The sequence below is a fragment of the Oncorhynchus clarkii genome, unplaced genomic scaffold, assembly GCF_045791955.1.
Source record: "Oncorhynchus clarkii lewisi isolate Uvic-CL-2024 unplaced genomic scaffold, UVic_Ocla_1.0 unplaced_contig_188_pilon_pilon, whole genome shotgun sequence".
NCBI classification, from domain to species: Eukaryota; Metazoa; Chordata; class Actinopteri; order Salmoniformes; family Salmonidae; genus Oncorhynchus; species Oncorhynchus clarkii.
The window spans coordinates 45751-68136 of record NW_027258164.1 but is presented as its reverse complement, the minus strand read 5'-3'; the positions used below and the strand labels follow the sequence as shown (position 1 = coordinate 68136).

The window sequence follows — 22386 nt, the reverse complement described above, 5'->3', positions numbered from 1 at the left end:
ACAAAAGTGATTTTTGTAAATATTTGAGTATATATTTTCATGTGACAACACTGAAGAAATGACACTTTGCTACAATGTAAAGTAGTGAGTGTACAGCTTGTATAACAGTGTAGATTTGCTGTCCCCTCAAAATAACTCAACACACAGCCATTAATGTCTAAACCGCTGGCAACAAAAGTGAGTACACCCCTAAGTGAAAATGTCCAAATTGGGCCCAATTAGCCATTTTCCCTCCCCGGTGTCACGTGACTCGTTAGTGTTACAAGGTCTCAGGTGTGAATGGGGAGCAGGTGTGTTAAATTTGGTGTCATCGCTCTCACACTCCCTCATACTGACTGGTCACTGGAAGTTCAACATGGCACCTCATGGCAAAGAATTTTAGTAGTAGTAACTATACAAGCTGTACACTCACTACTTTACATTGTAGCAAAGTGTCATTTCTTCAGTGTTGTCACATGAAAAGATATACTCAAATATTTACACAAATGTGAGGGGTGTACTCACTTGTGATATACTGTATATATATATATATATGTGTGTGTGTGTGTGTGTGTGTGTGTGTGTGTGTGTGTGTGTGTGTGTGTGTGTGTGTGTGTGTGTGTGTGTGTGTGTGTGTGTGTGTGTGTTAGTTAGTTAGTTAGTTTCACAGTTAGTTTTGGTTATTTAACCTGTTTGTCATGAACGGTTCTGGTGGAGATAATCAACATATGCGCGGATTCGGTTTGGTCAGGAAATTAGTTGTACAGTAGTTTAGCTAAGTGCTTTACAAACTATGATTCTAACCGTGAATGATTGGACCGTATCAATTAGCATATTTGATAAGGTTTCACCTTTGACAATTATTCTCAAGGACTGTACCCAGTTATATCAGTGGTTTGTTTTGTTTTGCTTGTAGACTCGTTTATCAGGCTGCTGCCAAATTGGTTGACTAGAGTAGCCTTTAAGCAATACAACACAATTCTGCAATGTCCACAATATCTATCGGCAGTGAGCACAGCTCGTTTGAATATTGATGTGTTTGGAATTGTTATCAGTCTGTTGTAGTCATTGTTATCATTCCATAGTTTCCCTTTTTCGTAATATCACTTTCGTTCATCCTTATGGCGCTAGTAGTATCGATGGGGCAGCCCAGGTGGGTTTACAGATCCTGATGGACAGAGAGAAAAGCACAAGCCACTCCCCTAAATGAGAACCAGTGAGATGCTGTAAATCCCGGAGTGGAATTTCCCAATGTTTGTTTTGAGCAACCTGATAGCCTTGTGTTGATAACCGTGTCCAATCGACCTTGGATGTAGGTGAAATCAATGCCACAATGTCTCATTTTCTCCCGGTGGTTGTTTTATCTCTGAATGAACCAGACTGTTCTTTAGGTATATATTACTGCTGTGGTTCTCATATATACAGTATACGCCTAGTTCCTATGTAAATACACAGTTGTTACACATTTTAAATTCTTAATTAAAACACGGCTTTTGTTTATTGTAGAGGCCTGTGCAACCCTAAATTACTCGTAATATCTATATAAACCGTTTTGAAACGCCAGCTATCCGCCTGTGAATTCGTTCCATTCCATGTTTGAAATCCGATTCGTGTTTTGTTTCTAATCCTTGGTTCTTGCTGGATGATCCGTGTCCCTCTTGAGTGTGAAGTGAGGAGAGAGGTGGAGGGGGAAAAGGATATGGGACCGTGGCTACGTTTCCTCGCGTTCTCAGGATAACCGTGTGTGAGTGAGGGATTGGGGAAGCTTGGTTTTGGCTATAAATTCCCCCATTTCAATCACAATCGGACACTGGGGTTGAAAACAAAACCACTAAATCAATGTTCCTAAGGCAAGCTGGCTTCGCTGCGGGAGATGCGCGCGAACACAATGGGAGACAACACACTCACTTCGCTTGGAGGAATACAGCGATGTAATAATATTACTCTACAATAATGGGAATACTGTCGTTGTGGATCTTGAAGCAATACACCCGGACACTCTGCTGCCTGAACCAGTAATATTTGTTTTGTTTGCTGTGACAACAAATTACTCTGTAAGCGACTGCAGTCTCGTAAAGAACCGTGGGCATTTTTTTTGCACAAGCGATGCATTTTGAGAGGGAGAGAAGCCGGACATGCCCTAAATGAAGACGCGGTGCTTGTTTAGTTCCTACATTACATTTGTTGCCAGTTTATAAATCCACCGGGATGTGAAAGGAATTCATTTCCTGCGTCGAATTCTCATGCCCTTTTGCACATCTGGATAAGTAAATTGTTTTGATATTTAATATTAATTTAGTAGTGTAACTAATTTAATATAGTACGCGTTTAATTATAGTATTATTACAAATAGCCTACTATTACTTCCTTATTACTAGACGACATCAAAGGACCAGTGTCTGTAAGTCATTTTTCCATTCAAAGTAACGTCTGTCCCACTCGTGTAGCCTATTCCGTAGCTCCCAATTCAGTTCGTGTCCCTAGAGAATGTACCTTCTTGACGGTAATATAGAAAGGATGGAGCGAGGAACGCCACAAAGGAAAACAGTGTACCGGATCTCTCTCACCTTGGTAAAGAAAGAGAGCTTGGAGGAGGAGGATGGGGTTAGCTGCGGGAGCTCTGGACCACGACGTCTCGAGAACCCCAACGTGGGCCCTTACCGTCGCGAGGTCTCCTCGGAGCTCCAGAGGAGTTGTCTGCTGGAGGAGCTGAAAGAAGTTGAGGATGAAAGCGACGAGTTCCACTCACACAACTACATGAGACATTTCAGGACATTCAGCACCGGACAATTAGAACTGGGAAGGCTGAAAATGAAAAAGGCGTATCCGTTGTATAAAGAGTTGAAGGAAACTAGCCCCCCCACAGAGCCTGGTAACAACAGCCAGGCCTCAGAGGAGACCAGGTCACCGCAGAGTCAGAAGAAATCACAGGGGATAAGCTGGACACAGGAAAGCGCTGAAACTGACTCGAGGCTTAAGGGGGAGACTGAAAAAACCTTGACAACATCTGCTTCCTACGGTGAGAATGGGAGTGTTGATCAGAAGAAAAGACTTCTGAAAGCCAAGAGCACAGAGGACAAGGGCAGTGATGCTCCAACTAATGGGGACGGGGGTAAGGACAAGTCGTGTGCGTCCAAAAGTAACGGAAGAGCCGTCAAGGCCTCTCCCGAGACGCCGCCACTGAAGAGCCACCCCAGCCTGCTTCGCCGCAGCTTCAGTTTCCGCCACTGGACGGGTGGAGAACTGCTCCGCATCCGGACCCTCTCCAAAGACCAGCACCACAGCAGCTCTGGGTGTGTCGGCCGCGGGGAAGGAACAGCCGGGGACGACAACCAGACCCCCCAGTCCACAGTCCTCCAGAACCCGGCTTACGATGAGACGGGACCTCCTAAACGAAACACGTTAGAAGTCGGGGCTGTCCTTAACAAGACTGACTCAATGACGGAGCTGAGCCGCTGGGAACGAGCGAGAGGCAAAAACCGCACATTGGACAACAGCGATCTGATCACTCTTTCCATGAAGAGTGTGTCAGAGAAGGAGGGGTTTCTGAGAGGCACCGGCTGCCGCTCCAGTGGCTCGGACCGGCGGCTGGTCAGGTTCTTCAGCGGTATCTTCTCCAGGAAGGATGGAGGGATGGTGTCTACCTCCACTCCGGTGGGCAGCCCCAGCACTAACCGCTCCCTCAGGAAGGGGAAGAGGAGCGGCCCCATGGCCTACTCCCAGTCCAGCACAGAGAGTGTTAACGGAGGAGGAGGCCTGTCGTCAGAGGGTAAAGGATGTATTTCTTTACACACACACACACCAGTTGAAGCTACAGGGTCCACAGATTGTTTTTGGCCTGCGCCTCTCCCCTCTCTCTGCCTCTCTCTCTGCCTCCCTCTACATCTCTCCTGCTGTTTGTAGAGCTCTCTGCTGTTTGTAGAGCTGAGGGGTGAAGGGCCAGGATATCTCTCTGCTGTTTGTAGAGCTGAGGGGTGAAGGGCCAGGATATCTCTCTGCTGTTTGTAGAGCTGAGGGGTGAAGGGCCAGGATATCTCTCTGCTGTTTGTAGAGCTGAGGGGTGAAGGGCCAGGATATCTCTCTGCTGTCTGTAGAGCTGAGGGGTGAAGGGCCAGGATCTCTGTTTGACGGTAGAAGACCATTATTTGTTTAGGACAGGAGGGTGATGTTTCTCCTGTCTCTCTGATGCCTGCTGCTGGTGTTGATCTTTCATTATAGTCTACTACTGTTGTCTGTGGTTCTTATAGTCTACTGCTGTTGTCTGAGGTTCATATAGCCTACTGCTGTTGTCTGTGGTTCTTATAGTCTACTGCTGTTGTCTGAGGTTCATATAGTCTACTGCTGTTGTCTGAAGGTGTCTGTGGCTTGTAGGAAGGCTGGCAGTTCTTTAGTCTATCAACATACATCTGTGAGGGAAAATGTGCAGGTGGCACAAACATGAAGAGAAGGATGTTTTAATCCATAGCTACCGACTGATTCATCTGCTTGATTTATCTCTCCCTCACACACTCCACACACACACCTCTGCATCCTCTTCCACTTGTGGAAAGTGTGATATGATAGAGGAAGTGTGTTGTTCCATTTAGAGCTGGCGACTCACTTTAGTCTTCCTGTGTCTGTATGACCAGAGGCCCTCTCTGTGTCTGTATGACCAGAGGCCCTCTCTGTGTCTGTATGACCAGAGGCCCTCTCTGTGTCTGTATGACCAGAGGCCCTCTCTGTGTCTGTATGACCAGAGGCCCTCTCTGTGTCTGTATGACCAGAGGCCCTCTCTGTGTCTGTATGACCAGAGGCCCTCTCTGTGTCTGTATGACCAGAGGCCCTCTCTGTGTCTGTATGACCAGAGGCCCTCTCTGTGTCTGTATGACCAGAGGCCCTCTCTGTGTCTGTATGACCAGAGGCCCTCTCTGTGTCTGTGACCAGAGGCCCTCTCTGTGTCTGTATGACCAGAGGCCCTCTCTGTGTCTGTATGACCAGAGGCCCTCTCTGTGTCTGTATGACCAGAGGCCCTCTCTGTGTCTGTGTCTGTATGACCAGAGGCCCTCTCTGTGTCTGTATGACCAGAGGCCCTCTCTGTGTCTGTATGACCAGAGGCCCTCTCTGTGTCTGTATGACCAGAGGCCCTCTCTGTGTCTGTATGACCAGAGGCCCTCTCTGTGTCTGTATGACCAGAGGCCCTCTCTGTGTCTGTATGACCAGAGGCCCTCTCTGTGTCTGTATGACCAGAGGCCCTCTCTGTGTCTGTATGACCAGAGGCCCTCTCTGTGTCTGTATGACCAGAGGCCCTCTCTGTGTCTGTATGACCAGAGGCCCTCTCTGTGTCTGTATGACCAGAGGCCCTCTCTGTGTCTGTATGACCAGAGGCCCTCTCTGTGTCTGTATGACCAGAGGCCCTCTCTGTGTCTGTATGACCAGAGGCCCTCTCTGTGTCTGTATGACCAGAGGCCCTCTCTGTGTCTGTATGACCAGAGGCCCTCTCTGTGTCTGTATGACCAGAGGCCCTCTCTGTGTCTGTATGACCAGAGGCCCTCTCTGTGTCTGTATGACCAGAGGCCCTCCCTGACTGGCTGGCTGGGTGGCTGACTGCAGAACCCTAAAAACACCCCTGTAAGACTCCCTGTATTGTTATTGGCCAGTTCCCTCTTCAAGGGGGTCTCAGGAATTCTGGCAATGTGGATGCCCCCCTAGCCGTATCAGGGACGGTGTCATCAAAGTCCATTAAATCTCCCTCTGGCCCCACCCGCACCTTAACCCAACTCCCAGCCCCACCTCCCTCTGGCCCCACCCACACCTCCCTCTGGCCCCACCCACACCCTAACCCAGCCCCACCTCCCTCTGGCCCCACCCACACCCTAACCCAACACTCAGCCCCACTTCCCTCTGGCCCCACCCACACTCTAACCCAACTCCCAGCCCCACCTCCTCTGGCCCCACCCACATCCTAACCCAACTCCCAGCCCCACCTCCCTCTGGCCCTACCCACACCCTAACCCAACTCCCAGCCCCACCTCTCTCTGGCCCCACCACACCCCAACTCCCAGCCCCACCTCCCTCTCTGGCCCCACCCAACACCCAACTCCCAGCCCCACCTCCCTCTGGCCCTAGCCCCACCTCCCTCTGGCCCCACCCACACCCTAACCCAACACTCAGCCCCACCTCCCTCTGGCCCCATCCACACCCTAACCCAACACCCAGCCCCACCTCCCTCTGGCCCCATCCACACCCTAACCCAACTCCCAGCCCCACCTCCCTCTGGCCCCACCCTAACCCGACACTCAGCCCCACATCCCTCTGGCCCCACCCACACCCTAACCCAACTCCCAGCCCCACCTCCCTCTGGCCCCATCCACACCCTAACCCAACTCCCAGCCCCACCTCCCTCTGGCCCCACCCTAACCCGACACTCAGCCCCACATCCCTCTGGCCCCACCCACACCCTAACCCAACTCCCAGCCCCACCTCCCTCTAGCCCCACCCACACCCTAACCCGACACTCAGCCCCACCTCCCTCTGGCCCCACCCACACCCTAACCCAACACTCAGCCCCACCTCCCTCTGGCCCCATCCACACCCTAACCCAACTCCCAGCCCCACCTCCCTCTGGCCCCACCCTAACCCGACACTCAGCCCCACCTCCCTCTGGCCCCACCCACACCCTAACCCAACACCCAGCCCCACCTCACTCTAACTGGTTAATGGTGTCAGGTATGAGTGGGTGTATATGGAAGGCAGGTTATAGAGGGAGGGAATGTGTGTGTTAGAGGTGTATGACCTACATCCACAGCCATGCAGAAGTGATGTGAAGGACATGTCAAAAGGCAGCCTGGTGAGTGTTAAAAAAATAATATATACCCAGAGGAGTCGTTCCTCTCTCCTACTCACTCTCAAAGAGGAGTCGTTCATCTCTCCTACTCACTCTCAAAGAGGAGTCGTTCCTCTCTCCTACTCACTCTCACAGAGAGTCGTACTTCTCTCCTACTCACTCTCACAGAGGAGTCGTACTTCTCTCCTACTCACTCTCACAGAGGAGTCGTACTTCTCTCCTACTCACTCTCACAGAGGAGTCGTACTTCTCTCCTACTCACTCTCACAGAGGAGTCGTACTTCTCTCTCCACTCTCACTCACTCTCACAGAGGAGCAGATAAACAGTAATTTACTCAGTCACTCTGAGCTTCACTCTGATATGTTACTAGGTCACATTACTCACTCATCTATTTTGTTACACACACACACACACACACACACACACATCAGAGGGGCTCATTTGACTTGCAGCTCAGTGCCTGTTAACTGGCTGAGATGAAGCAGGTCTTGTAGTTACAGCTCCTTTGATCTCTCTCTCTCCTGAGCACCCTCTTCTTTTTCTCTCTTTCTCTTCTCTCTCTCTCTCTCTCTCACACACACACACACACACACACACACACACACACACACACACACACACACACACACACACACACACACAGTGGTGTTATCTGAGACCCACTCCCACAATGGGTATAATAGGAGTAATATCCAGTTAGGACTGTGGCCAAGAGGGATTGATGTTGATTAGTGTTGGTTCTACTAGATTCCTGCAGCTGTTTTCTCCACTAGTTTGGTCTGGCTCTCTTCTGTACTGGGGAGGTTCTCCAGTAGTTTGGTCTGGCTCTCTTCTGTACTGGGGAGGTTCTCCAGTAGTTTGGTCTGGCTCTCTTCTGTTCTGGGGAGGTTCTCCACTAGTTTGGTCTGGCTCTCTTCTGTTCTGGGGAGGTTCGCCACTAGTTTGGTCTGGCTCTCTTCTGTACTGGGGAGGTTCGCCACTAGTTTGGTCTGGCTCTCTTCTGTTCTGGGGAGGTTCGCCACTAGTTTGGTCTGGCTCTCTTCTGTTCTGGGGAGGTTCGCCACTAGTTTGGTCTGGCTCTCTTCTGTTCTGGGGAGGTTCGCCACTAGTTTGGTCTGGCTCTCTTCTGTTCTGGGGAGGTTCGCCACTAGTTTGGTCTGGCTCTCTTCTGTTCTGGGGAGGTTCTCCATTAGTTTGGTCTGGCTCTCTTCTGTTCTGGGAGGTTCGCCACTAGTTTGGTCTGGCTCTCTTCTGTACTGGGGAGGTTCGCCACTAGTTTGGTCTGGCTCTCTTCTGTTCTGGGGAGGTTCTCCACTAGTTTGGTCTGGCTCTCTTCTGTTCTGGGGAGGTTCGCCACTAGTTTGGTCTGGCTCTCTTCTGTACTGGGGAGGTTCGCCACTAGTTTGGTCTGGCTCTCTTCTGTTCTGGGGAGGTTCTCCACTAGTTTGGTCTGTCTCTCTTCTGTTCCGGGGAGGTTCTCCATTAGTTTGGTCTGGCTCTCTTCTTTTCCGGGGAGGTTCTCCATTAGTTTGGTCTGGCTCTCGTCTGTCTCCGGGAGGTTCTCCATTAGTTTGGTCTGGCTCTCTTCGGTCTCCGGGAGGTTCTCCAGTAGTTTGGCCTGGCTCTCTTCTGTCCCCGGGAGGTTCTCCATTAGTTTGGTCTGGCTCTCTTTTGTTCTTGGGAGGACAGCATGCCTAGAAGACACAATAAGACCAAGTTTATCCTTAGCAGAGGAAGTGTGTCTGTTAGTGTGTGTCTGTCTGTCTGTTGGTGTGTGTGTTTGATAGACTGACTGTATCCCAGAATCTTAGGCCTATATTTGTCAGTATTGTGTCTGTGTCTGATAGACTGACTGTATCCCTGAGTCTAGGCCTATATTTGTCAGTATTGTGTCTGTGTTTGATAGACTGACTGTATCCCTGAGTCTAGGCCTATATTTGTCAGTATTGTGTCTGTGTTTGATAGACTGACTGTATCCCTGAGTCTAGGCCTATATTTGTCAGTATTGTGTGTGTGTCTGATAGACTGACTGTATCCCTGAGTCTAGGCCTATATTTGTCAGTATTGTGTCTGTGTCTGATAGACTGACTGTATCCCTGAGTCTAGGCCTATATTTGTCAGTATTGTGTCTGTGTCTGATAGACTGACTGTATCCCTGAGTCTAGGCCTATATATGTCAGTATTGTGTGTTCCTCTCTCCCTATTTGACAAATGATCAGAGATGAAAGTTAAACAGGACAGTCCATTATCTTTATGCACAGTTCTAATTGTCTACATAGGACTGACATCTGTCTGTCTGTCAGTCCAGGTCTTTACTGTGATGTCAGTCAGTCCAGGTCTTTGTTGTGATGTCAGTCAGTCCAGGTCTTTGTTGTGATGTCAGTCAGTCCAGGTCTTTGTTGTGATGTCAGTCAGTCCAGGTCTTTGTTGTGATGTCAGTCAGTCCAGGTCTTTGTTGTGATGTCAGTCAGTCCAGGTCTTTGTTGTGATGTCAGTCAGTCCAGGTCATTGTTGTGATGTCAGTCAGTCCAGGTCTCTGTTGTGATGTCAGTCAGTCCAGGTCTCTGTTGTGATGTCAGTCAGTCCAGGTCTCTGTTGTGATGTCAGTCAGTCCAGGTCTTTGTTGTGATGTCAGTCAGTCCAGGTCTTTGTTGTGATGTCAGTCAGTCCAGGTCTCTGTTGTGATGTCAGTCTTTGTTGTGAGTCCAGGTCTTTGTTGTGATGTCTGTTGTGATGTCAGTCAGTCCAGGTCTTTGTTGTGATGTCAGTCAGTCCAGGTCTTTGTTGTGATGTCAGTCAGTCCAGGTCTTTGTTGTGATGTCAGTCAGTCCAGGTCTTTGTTGTGATGTCAGTCAGTCCAGGTCTTTGTTGTGATGTCAGTCAGTCCAGGTCTTTGTTGTGATGTCAGTCAGTCCAGGTCTTTGTTGTGATTGTCAGTGTGATGTCAGTCAGTCCAGGTCTCTGTTGTGATGTCAGTCAGTCCAGGTCTCTGTTGTGATGTCAGTCAGTCCAGGTCTCTGTTGTGATGTCAGTCAGTCCAGGTCTTTGTTGTGATGTCAGTCAGTCCAGGTCTTTGTTGTGATGTCAGTCAGTCCAGGTCTCTGTTGTGATGTCAGTCAGTCCAGGTCTTTGTTGTGATGTCAGTCAGTCCAGGTCTCTGTTGTGATGTCAGTCAGTCCAGGTCTTTGTTGTGATGTCAGTCAGTCCAGGTCTTTGTTGTGATGTCAGTCAGTCCAGGTCTTTGTTGTGATGTCAGTCAGTCCAGGTCTTTGTTGTGATGTCAGTCAGTCCAGGTCTCTGTTGTGATGTCAGTCAGTCCAGGTCTCTGTTGTGATGTCAGTCAGTCCAGGTCTCTGTTGTGATGTCAGTCAGTCCAGGTCTCTGTTGTGATGTCAGTCAGTCCAGGTCTCTGTTGTGATGTCAGTCAGTCCAGGTCAGTGTATAAGTCAGTCCAGGTCTCTATTGTGATGTCAGTCAGTCCAGGTCTCTGTTGTGATGTCAGTCAGTCCAGGTCTCTATTGTGATGTCAGTCATTCCAGGTCAGTGTATAAGTCAGTCCAGGTTTCTATTGTGATGTCAGTCAGCCCAGTTCTCTATTGTGATGTCAGTGTATATGTTCTCCACCTTGACCTCACTTCTCTTCTGTACTCTGTTCTTTCTTATTTAAAAAGTTGCTGTGACCAGAAAGAGCATACACCGTGTGTGTGTGTGTGCATACCCGTGTCTGTTTCTCTGCATCTGCTGTCTCTCTCTCTATTCCTCCCTCCATGCCCATGTGTGTTTCTCTGTATCTGCTGTCTCTCTCTATTCCTCCCTCTGAGTCTCTGTGCAGTAATGAGTCCACTGTGGCCTGTTCTGGCTGTGTAGAGACATGGAGTCAGGACTGGAGAAATCACCAGCTCCTACAGATAACTAACCATAGCAGTGACAGTGGGGGAGCAGCAGCTGCCAGTGTAGTAGCAGCAGCTGGCAGTGTAGTAGCAGCAGCTGCCAGTGTAGTTGCAGCAGCAGCAGCCAGTGTAGCAGCAGCAGCAGACAGTGTAGCAGCAGCAGCAGCCAGTGTAGCAGCAGCAGCAGCCAGTGTAGCAGCAGCCAGTGTAGCAGCAGCCAGTGTAGCAGCAGCAGCAGCAAGTTTAGCAGCAGCAGCAAGTGTAGCAGCAGCAGCAGCCAGTGTAGCAGCAGCAGCAGCAGTGTAGCAGCAGCAGCAGCCAGTGTAGCAGCAGCAGCAGCAGCCAGTGTAGCAGCAGCAGCAGCAGCCAGTGTAGCAGCAGCAGCAGCAGCAGCAGCAGCAGCCAGTGTAGCAGCAGCAGCAGCCAGTGTAGCAGCAGCAGCAGCAGCCAGTGTAGCAGCAGCAGCAGCAGCCAGTGTAGCAGCAGCAGCCAGTGTAGCAGCAGCAGCCAGTGTAGCAGCAGCAGCAGCAGCAGCCAGTGTAGCAGCAGCCAGTGTAGCAGCAGCAGTGTAGCAGCAGCACAGCTAGCAGCAGCAGCACAGCTAGCAGCAGCAGCACAGCTAGCAGCAGCAGCCAGTGTAGCAGCAGCAGCAGCCAGTGTAGCAGCAGCAGCAGCCAGTGTAGCAGCAGCAGCCAGTGTAGCAGCAGCAGCCAGTGTAGCAGCAGCAGCCAGTGTAGCAGCAGCACAGCTAGCAGCAGCAGCACAGCTAGCAGCAGCAGCACAGCTAGCAGCAGCAGCCAGTGTAGCAGCAGCAGCCAGTGTAGCAGCAGCAGCAGCCAGTGTAGCAGCAGCCAGTGTAGCAGCAGCAGCAGCCAGTGTAGCAGCAGCCAGTGTAGCAGCAGCAGCAGCCAGTGTAGCAGCAGCCAGTGTAGCAGCAGCAGCCAGTGTAGCAGCAGCAGCAGCCAGTGTAGCAGCAGCAGCAGCCAGTGTAGCAGCAGCAGCAGCCAGTGTAGCAGCAGCAGCTAGTAGAACCAACACAGCCAGGGAACATAACATAGTCCTACTGTAACACCTGGCAGCCCTCTCTGTGACTTAACAGCACCTTTCCAGATCTTGATTCAGGAGAGGAGAGACTGGTTTTAGATGGCCTTGGATTCTTTGTTCTCTTGCTCTTGGCCAAATGTTGTGTGTGTGTGGTCTTGCCCTAGACCTTGTATTGTGTTGTTTGTTTGAGTAGGACACACACACAGCCCTCTGTGCTTATTAGCTGGACACTGTCGCCCTGTGGTCGTCTTCACAGGGGTCATCTCATCATGGGGTTAAAGAGCATGCATGGGGCGGTGTGTGTGTGTTAGGGGGAGGCATTGTTGGGAGGTCGAGCCTTCACAGCCAGCGTACAACTGCCCTGTCTTCTCTCATCCTTTCCCCCACTCCTCTCTCCTCCTCTCCTCCTTTCCCCCACTCCTCTCTCCTCCTTTCCCCTTCTCCTCTCTCCTCCTTTTCCCTCTCTCCTCCTTTCCCCCACTCCTCTCCTCCTTTCCCCCACTCCTCTCTCCTCCTCTCCTCCTTTCCCCCACTCCTCTCTCCTCCTTTCCCCCTCTCCTCTCTCCTCCCTTTCCCCCACTCCTCTCTCCTCCTTTCCCCCACTCCTCTCTCCTCCCTTTCCCCCACTCCTCTCTCCTCCCTTTCCCCCACTCCTCTCTCCTCCCTTTCCCCCACTCCTCTCTCCTCCCTTTCCCCCACTCCTCTCTCCCCTTTCCCCCACTCCTCTCTCCTCCTTTCCCCCACTCCTCTCTCCTCCTTTCCCCCTCTCCTCTCTCCTCCTTTCCCCCTCTCCTCTCTCCTCCTTTCCCCCTCTCCTCTCTCCTCCCTTTCCCCCTCTCCTCTCTCCTCCCTTTCCCCCTCTCCTCTCTCCTCCCTTTCCCCCTCTCCTCTCTCCTCCCTTTCCCCCTCTCCTCTCTCCTCCCTTTCCCCCTCTCCTCTCTCCTTCCTTTCCTCCCTCTCTCCTCCTCTCCTCCTTGCCCCCCTCTCCTCTCTCCTCCTTGCCCCCCTCTCCTCCTTTCCCCCCTCTCCTCTCTGTAGTCATGTTGCCAGGGGCCTGGAGAGAGGGATGCTGTGTGTCACGTGTTGTGTGTGTGTCCTGTCTGTCACGGGTCGTGTGTGTGTCAGTGGAGGCTGCTGAGGGGAGGAGCCCTTCCTCCACAATTAATGTGCCACCAACCTCCTGTGGTGTGTGTGGGTCACGTGGTGTGTGTGTGTGTGTGCGTTCATGCGCATATACATTGTCTGTGTGTGTTGCTCTCCCTTCTAACTTCCAGCAAAGGCCTGGCTCTAACCTAACCCTGCAGAGAGGGGGAGGAGTGCTAGCTAGCCAGCAGGCTCTAATCTAACCCTGCAGAGAGGGGGAGGAGTGCTAGCTAGCCAGCAGGCTCTAATCCCTGCAGAGGGGGAGGAGTGCTAGCTAGCCAGCAGGCTCTAACCCTGCAGAGGGAGGGAGGAGTGCTAGCTAGCCAGCAGGCTCTAACCCTGCAGAGGGAGGGAGGAGTGCTAGCTAGCCAGCAGGCTCTAACCCTGCAGAGAGAAGGAGGAGTGCTAGCTAGCCAGCAGGCTCTAACCCTGCAGAGAGAGGGAGGAGTGCTAGCTAGCCAGCAGGCTCTAACCCTGCAGAGGGAGGGAGGAGTGCTAGCTAGACAGCAGGCTCTAACCCTGCAGAGGGAGGGAGGAGTGCTAGCTAGCCAGCAGGCTCTAACCCTGCAGAGAGAGGGAGGAGTGCTAGCTAGCCAGCAGGCTCTAACCCTGCAGAGAGAAGGAGGAGTGCTAGCTAGCCAGCAGGCTCTAATCCTGCAGAGAGATGAGTGCTAGCTAGCCAGCAGGCTCTAACCCTGCAGAGAGAGGGAGGAGTGCTAGCTAGCCAGCAGGCTCTAACCCTGCAGAGAGAGGGAGGAGTGCTAGCTAGCCAGCAGGCTCTAACCCTGCAGAGGGAGGGAGGAGTGCTAGCTAGCCAGCAGGCTCTAACCCTGCAGAGGGAGGGAGGAGTGCTAGCTAGCCAGCAGGCTCTAACCCTGCAGAGAGAGGGAGGAGTGCTAGCTAGCCAGCAGGCTCTAACCCTGCAGAGAGAGGGAGGAGTGCTAGCTAGCCAGCAGGCTCTAATCTAACCCTGCAGAGAGGGGGAGGAGTGCTAGCTAGCCAGCAGGCTCTAACCCTGCAGAGGGAGGGAGGAGTGCTAGCTAGCCAGCAGGCTCTAACCCTGCAGAGAGAAGGAGGAGTGCTAGCTAGCCAGCAGGCTCTAACCCTGCAGAGAGAAGGAGGAGTGCTAGCTAGCCAGCAGGCTCTAATCCTGCAGAGAGATGAGTGCTAGCTAGCCAGCAGGCTCTAACCCTGCAGAGAGAGGGAGGAGTGCTAGCTAGCCAGCAGGCTCTAACCCTGCAGAGAGAGGGAGGAGTGCTAGCTAGCCAGCAGGCTCTAACCCTGCAGAGGGAGGGAGGAGTGCTAGCTAGCCAGCAGGCTCTAACCCCTGCAGAGAGTGGGAGGAGTGCTAGCTAGCCAGCAGGCTCTAACCCTGCAGAGGAGGGAGGAGTGCTAGCTAGCCAGCAGGCTCTAACCCTGCAGAGGGAGGGAGGAGTGCTAGCTAGCCAGCAGGCTCTAACCCTGCAGAGAGAAGGAGGAGTGCTAGCTAGCCAGCAGGCTCTAACCCTGCAGAGAGAAGGAGTGCTAGCTAGCCAGCAGGCTCTAACCCTGCAGAGGGAGGGAGGAGTGCTAGCTAGCCAGCAGGCTCTAACCCTGCAGAGAGAAGGAGGAGTGCTAGCTAGCCAGCAGGCTCTAACCCTGCAGAGAGAAGGAGGAGTGCTAGCTAGCCAGCAGGCTCTAATCCTGCAGAGAGATGAGTGCTAGCTAGCCAGCAGGCTCTAACCCTGCAGAGAGAGGGAGGAGTGCTAGCTAGCCAGCAGGCTCTAACCCTGCAGAGAGAGGGAGGAGTGCTAGCTAGCCAGCAGGCTCTAATCCTGCAGAGAGAGGGAGGAGTGCTAGCTAGCCAGCAGGCTCTAACCCTGCAGAGAGAGGGAGGAGTGCTAGCTAGCCAGCAGGCTCTAATCTAACCCTGCAGAGAGGGGGAGGAGTGCTAGCTAGCCAGCAGGCTCTAACCCTGCAGAGGGAGGGAGGAGTGCTAGCTAGCCAGCAGGCTCTAACCCTGCAGAGGGAGGGAGGAGTGCTAGCTAGCCAGCAGGCTCTAACCCTGCAGAGGGAGGGAGGAGTGCTAGCTAGCCAGCAGGCTCTAATCCTGCAGAGAGAGGGAGGAGTGCTAGCTAGCCAGCAGGCTCTAACCCTGCAGAGAGGGGGAGGAGTGCTAGCTAGCCAGCAGGCTCTAATCTAACCCTGCAGAGAGGGGGAGGAGTGCTAGCTAGCCAGCAGGCTCTAACCCTGCAGATGGAGGGAGGAGTGCTAGCTAGCCAGCAGGCTCTAACCCTGCAGAGGGAGGGAGGAGTGCTAGCTAGCCAGCAGGCTCTAACCCTGCAGAGAGAAGGAGTGCTAGCTAGCCAGCAGGCTCTAACCCTGCAGAGAGAAGGAGTGCTAGCTAGCCAGCAGGCTCTAACCCTGCAGAGGGAGGGAGGAGTGCTAGCTAGCCAGCAGGCTCTAACCCTGCAGAGAGAGGGAGGAGTGCTAGCTAGCCAGCAGGCTCTAACCCTGCAGAGAGAGGGAGGAGTGCTAGCTAGCCAGCAGGCTCTAATCCTGCAGAGAGAGGGAGGAGTGCTAGCTAGCCAGCAGGCTCTAACCCTGCAGAGAGAGGGAGGAGTGCTAGCTAGCCAGCAGGCTCTAATCTAACCCTGCAGAGAGGGGGAGGAGTGCTAGCTAGCCAGCAGGCTCTAACCCTGCAGAGGGAGGGAGGAGTGCTAGCTAGCCAGCAGGCTCTAACCCTGCAGAGAGAAGGAGGAGTGCTAGCTAGCCAGCAGGCTCTAATCCTGCAGAGAGATGAGTGCTAGCTAGCCAGCAGGCTCTAACCCTGCAGAGACAGGGAGGAGTGCTAGCTAGCCAGCAGGCTCTAACCCTGCAGAGAGAGGGAGGAGTGCTAGCTAGCCAGCAGGCTCTAATCTAACCCTGCAGAGAGGGGGAGGAGTGCTAGCTAGCCAGCAGGCTCTAACCCTGCAGAGGGAGGGAGGAGTGCTAGCTAGCCAGCAGGCTCTAACCCTGCAGAGGGAGGGAGGAGTGCTAGCTAGCCAGCAGGCTCTAACCCTGCAGAGATAAGGAGGAGTGCTAGCTAGCCAGCAGGCTCTAACCCTGCAGAGAGAAGGAGGAGTGCTAGCTAGCCAGCAGGCTCTAACCCTGCAGAGGGAGGGAGGAGTGCTAGCTAGCCAGCAGGCTCTAACCCTGCAGAGAGAGGGAGGAGTGCTAGCTAGCCAGCAGGCTCTAACCCTGCAGTGGGAGGGAGGAGTGCTAGCTAGCCAGTAGGCTCTAACCCTGCAGAGGGAGGGAGGGAGGAGTGCTAGCTAGCCAGCAGGCTCTAACCCTGCAGAGAGAAGGAGGAGTGCTAGCTAGCCAGCAGGCTCTAACCCTGCAGAGAGAAGGAGGAGTGCTAGCTAGCCAGCAGGCTCTAACCCTGCAGATAGAAGGAGGAGTGCTAGCTAGCCAGCAGGCTCTAATCCTGCAGAGAGATGAGTGCTAGCTAGCCAGCAGGCTCTAACCCTGCAGAGAGAGGGAGGAGTGCTAGCTAGCCAGCAGGCTCTAATCCTGCAGAGAGAGGGAGGAGTGCTAGCTAGCCAGCAGGCTCTAACCCTGCAGAGAGAGGGAGGAGTGCTAGCTAGCCAGCAGGCTCTAATCTAACCCTGCAGAGAGTGGGAGGAGTGCTAGCTAGCCAGCAGGCTCTAACCCTGCAGAGGGAGGGAGGAGTGCTAGCTAGCCAGCAGGCTCTAACCCTGCAGAGGGAGGGAGGAGTGCTAGCTAGCCAGCAGGCTCTAACCCTGCAGAGGGAGGGAGGAGTGCTAGCTAGCCAGCAGGCTCTAACCCTGCAGAGGGAGGGAGGAGTGCTAGCTAGCCAGCAGGCTCTAACCCTGCAGAGGGAGGGAGGAGTGCTAGCTAGCCAGCAGGCTCTAACCCTGCAGAGGGAGGGAGGAGTGCTAGCTAGCCAGCAGGCTCTAACCCTGCAGAGAGAAGGAGGAGTGCTAGCTAGCCAGCAGGCTCTAACCCTGCAGAGGGAGGGAGGAGTGCTAGCTAGCCAGCAGGCTCTAACCCTGCAGAGGGAGGGAGGAGTGCTAGCTAGCCAGCAGGCTCTAACCCTGCAGAGAGAAGGAGGAGTGCTAGCTAGCCAGCAGGCGAGGGAGGAGTGCTAGCTAGCCAGCAGGCTCTAATCTAACCCTGCAGAGAGGGGGGTAGGAGTGCTAGCTAGACAGCAGGCTCTAACCCTGCAGAGGGAGGGAGGAGTGCTAGCTAGCCAGCAGGCTCTAACCCTGCAGAGAGAGGGAGGAGTGCTAGCTAGCCAGCAGGCTCTAACCCTGCAGAGGGAGGGAGGAGTGCTAGCTAGCCAGCAGGCTCTAACCCTGCAGAGGGAGGGAGGAGTGCTAGCTAGCCAGCAGGCTCTAACCCTGCAGAGAGAAGGAGGAGTGCTAGCTAGCCAGCAGGCTCTAACCCTGCAGAGAGAGGGAGGAGTGCTAGCTAGCCAGCAGGCTCTAACCCTGCAGAGAGAAGGAGGAGTGCTAGCTAGCTAGCAGGCTCTAACCCTGCAGAGGGAGGGAGGAGTGCTAGCTAGCTAGCAGGCTCTAACCCTGCAGAGGGAGGGAGGAGTGCTAGCTAGCCAGCAGGCTCTAACCCTGCAGAGGGAGGGAGAGGAGTGCTAGCCAGCAGTCAGAGACAGCCCAGCGTTACCACGTCCCCCTCCAGTAATGCCCTTACATCAGTAGCCCTCTCCTTCCCTCTGTACAACACACACAGTACTTTAGAGAACCCTGTCCTTCATTTCAGCATTCAGCTGGATCATCTGAAGAACAAAGTCCTCTAATGACAGTGGAAAGGTCTTGTTTGCTGCCATAGCTGTGGTTCTATTGCAACAGCCTTGTCCAGATGTTGGGAGTTTAGCATCCCTGCTGCATTGTTCCAACTGACTCTCTGAATACAGAGTAGACTGTCAGCATTTCAGGCTCCGGTTACAAGTTAGGATCACATTGGCACAGTTCTAGGATCAGTTTATCCAAATCCTATCCTATTACGCTGACCTTAAACCATTTGAGATTTGATAACTCAAAACTGACCACATGTTGGTGTGTAGGGTGGAAATGTTAACTTAATCCACATTTCAGAGACCCCTCTCTCCTTCATCTCTCCTTCTCCTCCTCTCTCCTCTTATCCTCCCCTCTCTCCTCTTCTCCTCTCTCCTTCTCCCCTCTCCTCCTCCTCCTCTCCTCTCCTCCTCCCCTCTCCTCTTCTCCTCTCCTCCTCCTCTCTCTCCTCTTCCTTTCTCATCCTCTCTTCTCCTCCTCTCCTCCCCTCTCCTCCTCCTCCTCTCCTCTCCTCCTCTCCTCTTCTCCTCTCCTCCTCCTCTCTCTCCTCTTCCTTTCTCCTCCTCTCTCCCCTCTCCTCTTCTCCTCCCCTCTCCTCTTCTCCTCCTCTCTCCTCCTCTCTCCTCTTCTCCTCCTCTCTCTTCCCCCCTGTCTTCTCTCTTCCTCTTCCCCCCTGAGAGCTAGTTGGGTCAGTCCCATTGGGAACCATTCAGAGTTCTAACGTTACAGTAATATTTAGTGAACTATAGTGATAATCCTCTCTGTTGTTTCAGCCTTCATCACCTCCACTGTCCCCTAGGCTCATTGTCTCCCCTAACACACACACACACACACACACACACACACACACAGGAGTGCTGCAGCGAAGGAGAAAGACCCCTATAGGTTGCAATACGTTCTAAATCTGTCTGCTCTAGCCGGCTATGGCTCACTGGTTGTGAAGGACCACCAGGCTTAACCCACTGATTAAATGGACTCATCTAATCGCTAGACTAACCCCCTGTGTTTACACACTACGCTGGGAAACCTGAAAGTGAGCTTTGTGTGTGTGTGTATGTGTGTGTGTGTGTGTGTGTGTACAGACAGGGGGATCAGAATAGCTAGTATAATGATTAGTTTTTTTTAGGATGGGGATCAAAGCAACAGCGCCCACTGCCAAGTGTGTATTGGCATCAGCATTCATGAATGTGTGTGTCACGCTTCACTGATTTAAAAGGCTGATATTGAGGTCAGTGTGTGTGTGTGTGTGTTCCAGCAGATTAGCGCTAGAGAGTGCATGCTCGGGATTGGCAGATGCTCATCAGCAGGGGGACCAGAGAGAGAGGATGGTGTCTGTTGAGCAGGGGGGAGGGAGGGGCATAGGGAGAATCTATTTATGTACTGTATTCTATAGAACACACCTCTCCAGAGAGAGAGAGGATGGTATGTTTATGTACTGTATTCTATAGAACACACCTCTCCAGAGAGAGAGAGGATGGTATGTTTATGTACTGTATTCTATAGAACACACCTCTCCAGAGAGAGAGAGGGTGGTATGTTTATGTACTGTATTCTATAGGACACACCTCTCCAGAGAGAGAGGATGGTATGTTTATGTACTGTATTCTATAGGACACACCTCTCCAGAGAGAGAGGATGGTATGTTTATGTACTGTATTCTATAGAACACACCTCTCCAGAGAGGGTGGTATGTTTATGTACTGTATTCTATAGGACACACCTCTCCAGAGAGAGACAGGATGGTATGTTTATGTACTGTATTCTATAGGACACACCTCTCCAGAGAGAGAGGGTGGTATGTTTATGTACTGTATTCTATAGGACACACCTCTCCAGAGAGAGAGAGGATGGTATGTTTATGTACTGTATTCTATAGGACACACCTCTCCAGAGAGAGAGAGGATGGTATGTTTATGTACTGTATTCTATAGAACACACCTCTCCAGAGAGAGAGAGGGTGGTATGTTTATGTACTGTATTCTATAGAACACACCTCTTCAGAGAGAGAGGATGGTATGTTTATGTACTGTATTCTATAGGACACACCTCTCCAGAGAGAGAGGATGGTATGTTTATGTACTGTATTCTATAGGACACCTGGTTTAGATTGGAACAGGGAGCAGTGGTAGAGGATGGCTATAACCCTCTACCCTGGTTTAGATTGGAACAGGGAGCAGTGGTAGAGGATGGCTATAACCCTCTACCCTGGTTTAGATTGGAACAGGGCATACTGGAGCCAGAGATAACTGATCTGTGTTAAGTTTCTACTTTGCATAACATTACCTACTCACTCTGGAGCTTGTAGCCAAATGGAGTTTTCAATGTGTGTTTTTTCCCTTCTACTCTCCAGAGGTGTGTGTGTGTGGCATTGGTTGTATACCACCTACATTATTGGAGGCATTCTCTGTTAATAGGCCAATCCTCTATTTGCTATACTCCTCCAGATCCAGATAAAACACTGTGTTGTTTCTCTACTCCTCCAGACATCCTGATAAAACACGGTGTTGTTTCTCTACTCCTCCAGACATCCTGATAAAACACTGTGTTGTTTCTCTACTCCTCCAGACATCCTGATAAAACACTGTGTTGTTTCTCTACTCCTCCAGACATCCTGATAAAACACTGTGTTGTTTCTCTACTCCTCCAGACATCCTGATAAAACACTGTGTTGTTTCTCTACTCCTCCAGGCATCCTGATAAAACACTGTGTTGTTTCTCTACTCCTCCAGGCATCCTGATAAAACACTGTGTTGTTTCTCTACTCCTCCAGGCATCCTGATAAAACACTGTGTTGTTTCTCTACTCCTCCAGGCATCCTGATAAAACACTGTGTTGTTTCTCTACTCCTCCAGGCATCTTGATAAAACACTGTGTTTTTTCTCTACTCCTCCAGGCATCTTGATAAAACACTGTGTTGTTTCTCTACTCCTCCAGGCATCTTGATAAAACACTGTGTTGTTTCTCTACTCCTCCAGACATCCTGTTAAAACACTGTGTTGTTTCTCTACTCCTCCAGACATCCTGTTAAAACACTGTGTTGTTTCTCTACTCCTCCAGACATCCTGATAAAACGCTGTGTTGTTTCTCTACTCCTCCAGACATCCTGATAAAACACTGTGTTGTTTCTCTACTCCTCCAGACATTCAGATAAAACACTGTGTTGTTTCTCTACTCCTCCAGACATCCAGATAAAACACTGTTTCTCTACTCCTCCAGACATCCAGATAAAACACTGTGTTGTTTCTCTACTCCTCCAGACATCCTGATAAAACACTGTGTTGTTTCTCTACTCCTCCAGACATCCAGATAAAACACTGTGTTGTTTCTCTACTCCTCCAGACATCCAGATAAAACACTGTGTTGTTTCTCTACTCCTCCAGACATCCAGATCAAACACTGTGTTGTTTCTCTACTCCTCCAGACATCCTGATAAAACACTGTGTTGTTTCTCTACTCCTCCAGACATCCTGATAACACACTGTGTTGTTTCTCTACTCCTCCAGACATCCTGATAAAACACTGTGTTGTTTCTCTACTCCTCCAGACATCTTGATAAAACACTGTGTTGTTTCTCTACTCCTCCAGACATCCTGATAAAACACTGTGTTGTTTCTCTACTCCTCCAGACATTCAGATAAAACACTGTGTTGTTTCTCTACTCCTCCAGACATCCTGATAAAACACTGTGTTGTTTCTCTACTCCTCCAGACATCCTGATAAAACACTGTGTTGTTTCTCTACTCCTCCAGACATCCAGATAAAACGCTGTGTTGTTTCTCTACTCCTCCAGACATCCTGATAAAACACTGTGTTGTTTCTCTACTCCTCCAGACATCCTGATAAAACACTGTGTTGTTTCTCTACTCGTCTGTGTTGCTTTGTGGTTCTGGATAGTCCTCTCTGTCTCATATCGAGGTATCAGGAGAGTGGAAAGTGTGGTTGGGGAGGGGGGAAGGGGAGCTGCTGTTATCATGTCCCATATTCCAGTGGGAACTCTGATAGTGAAGCGTAGGAGGCAGCCTGGGTGTGCCAGGAGCGATTTGGAACGCTCCGAGTGCCTGGAAAGCTGATAGGAGGGGATGGATGGCTCTCCTCTTCTTTCCCGTACAGCCGTCTGCATCTGTTCACTAAAGCCACTGAGACAAGAGCCTCTCTCTTCTCTGTCCGTCTCTGGCAGAAGGAGACATCTCAACCTTCTCTGTCTCCCATCTCAACCCGCTGGTTTAGAGTATGACCTACATGGGGCTCAGTAGTGGAGTTGGAAGGGATGCTTTCATGTGTATAGATTACATTTGCACAAATGGTCTTCATTGGTCGCGTATAAGCGCACGCAGACACACATGCACAATATCATGCTTAAAGTTGAACATCTCTCTCTCTCTCAGCACGACTGACTCTGTGTCAAGTAGCTTAGGCAGTACAGTAAGTCGTTTCAGATGCTCTCTGTGACTCTCTGTGCCCGTCACGGTGACCGTGATGGGCATAACAGACATTGGCACGGACTAGTTTCATGGCTCTTTGCCTATTGTCTCTCTGACCTCCGGTATCTTCCACGGCAGGTCCAGGACAGCTGCTGCTCTCTGCTCTCCTCAGGGAGCCCTGCTTACTGCATGTGGTGGTGTTGTCTTGTTGGGTCTTGTGCAACGCCAGGCTGCTCCAAACCAGATATAAAGTATGGTAGAAAAGGCTGTTCTTACTGGCAGAGAAGTG

The 22386-nt window shown here is 51.7% G+C and overlaps 1 protein-coding gene across 1 annotated transcript in view; it reads left to right on the top strand.

The window, feature by feature from the left end:
* Positions 1 to 1675: 1675 nt before the first annotated feature.
* LOC139395886 (arf-GAP with GTPase, ANK repeat and PH domain-containing protein 2-like) overlaps positions 1676 to 22386 on the top strand; it is a gene marked incomplete at its 3' end in the record, with an annotated part of 62711 nt that continues 42000 nt past the window's right edge. Inside the window, exon 1 of the mRNA XM_071143200.1 lies at positions 1676 to 3748. Coding sequence (XP_070999301.1) covers positions 2467 to 3748 — 1282 coding nt within the window. The remainder of the gene's footprint in view (positions 3749 to 22386) is intronic.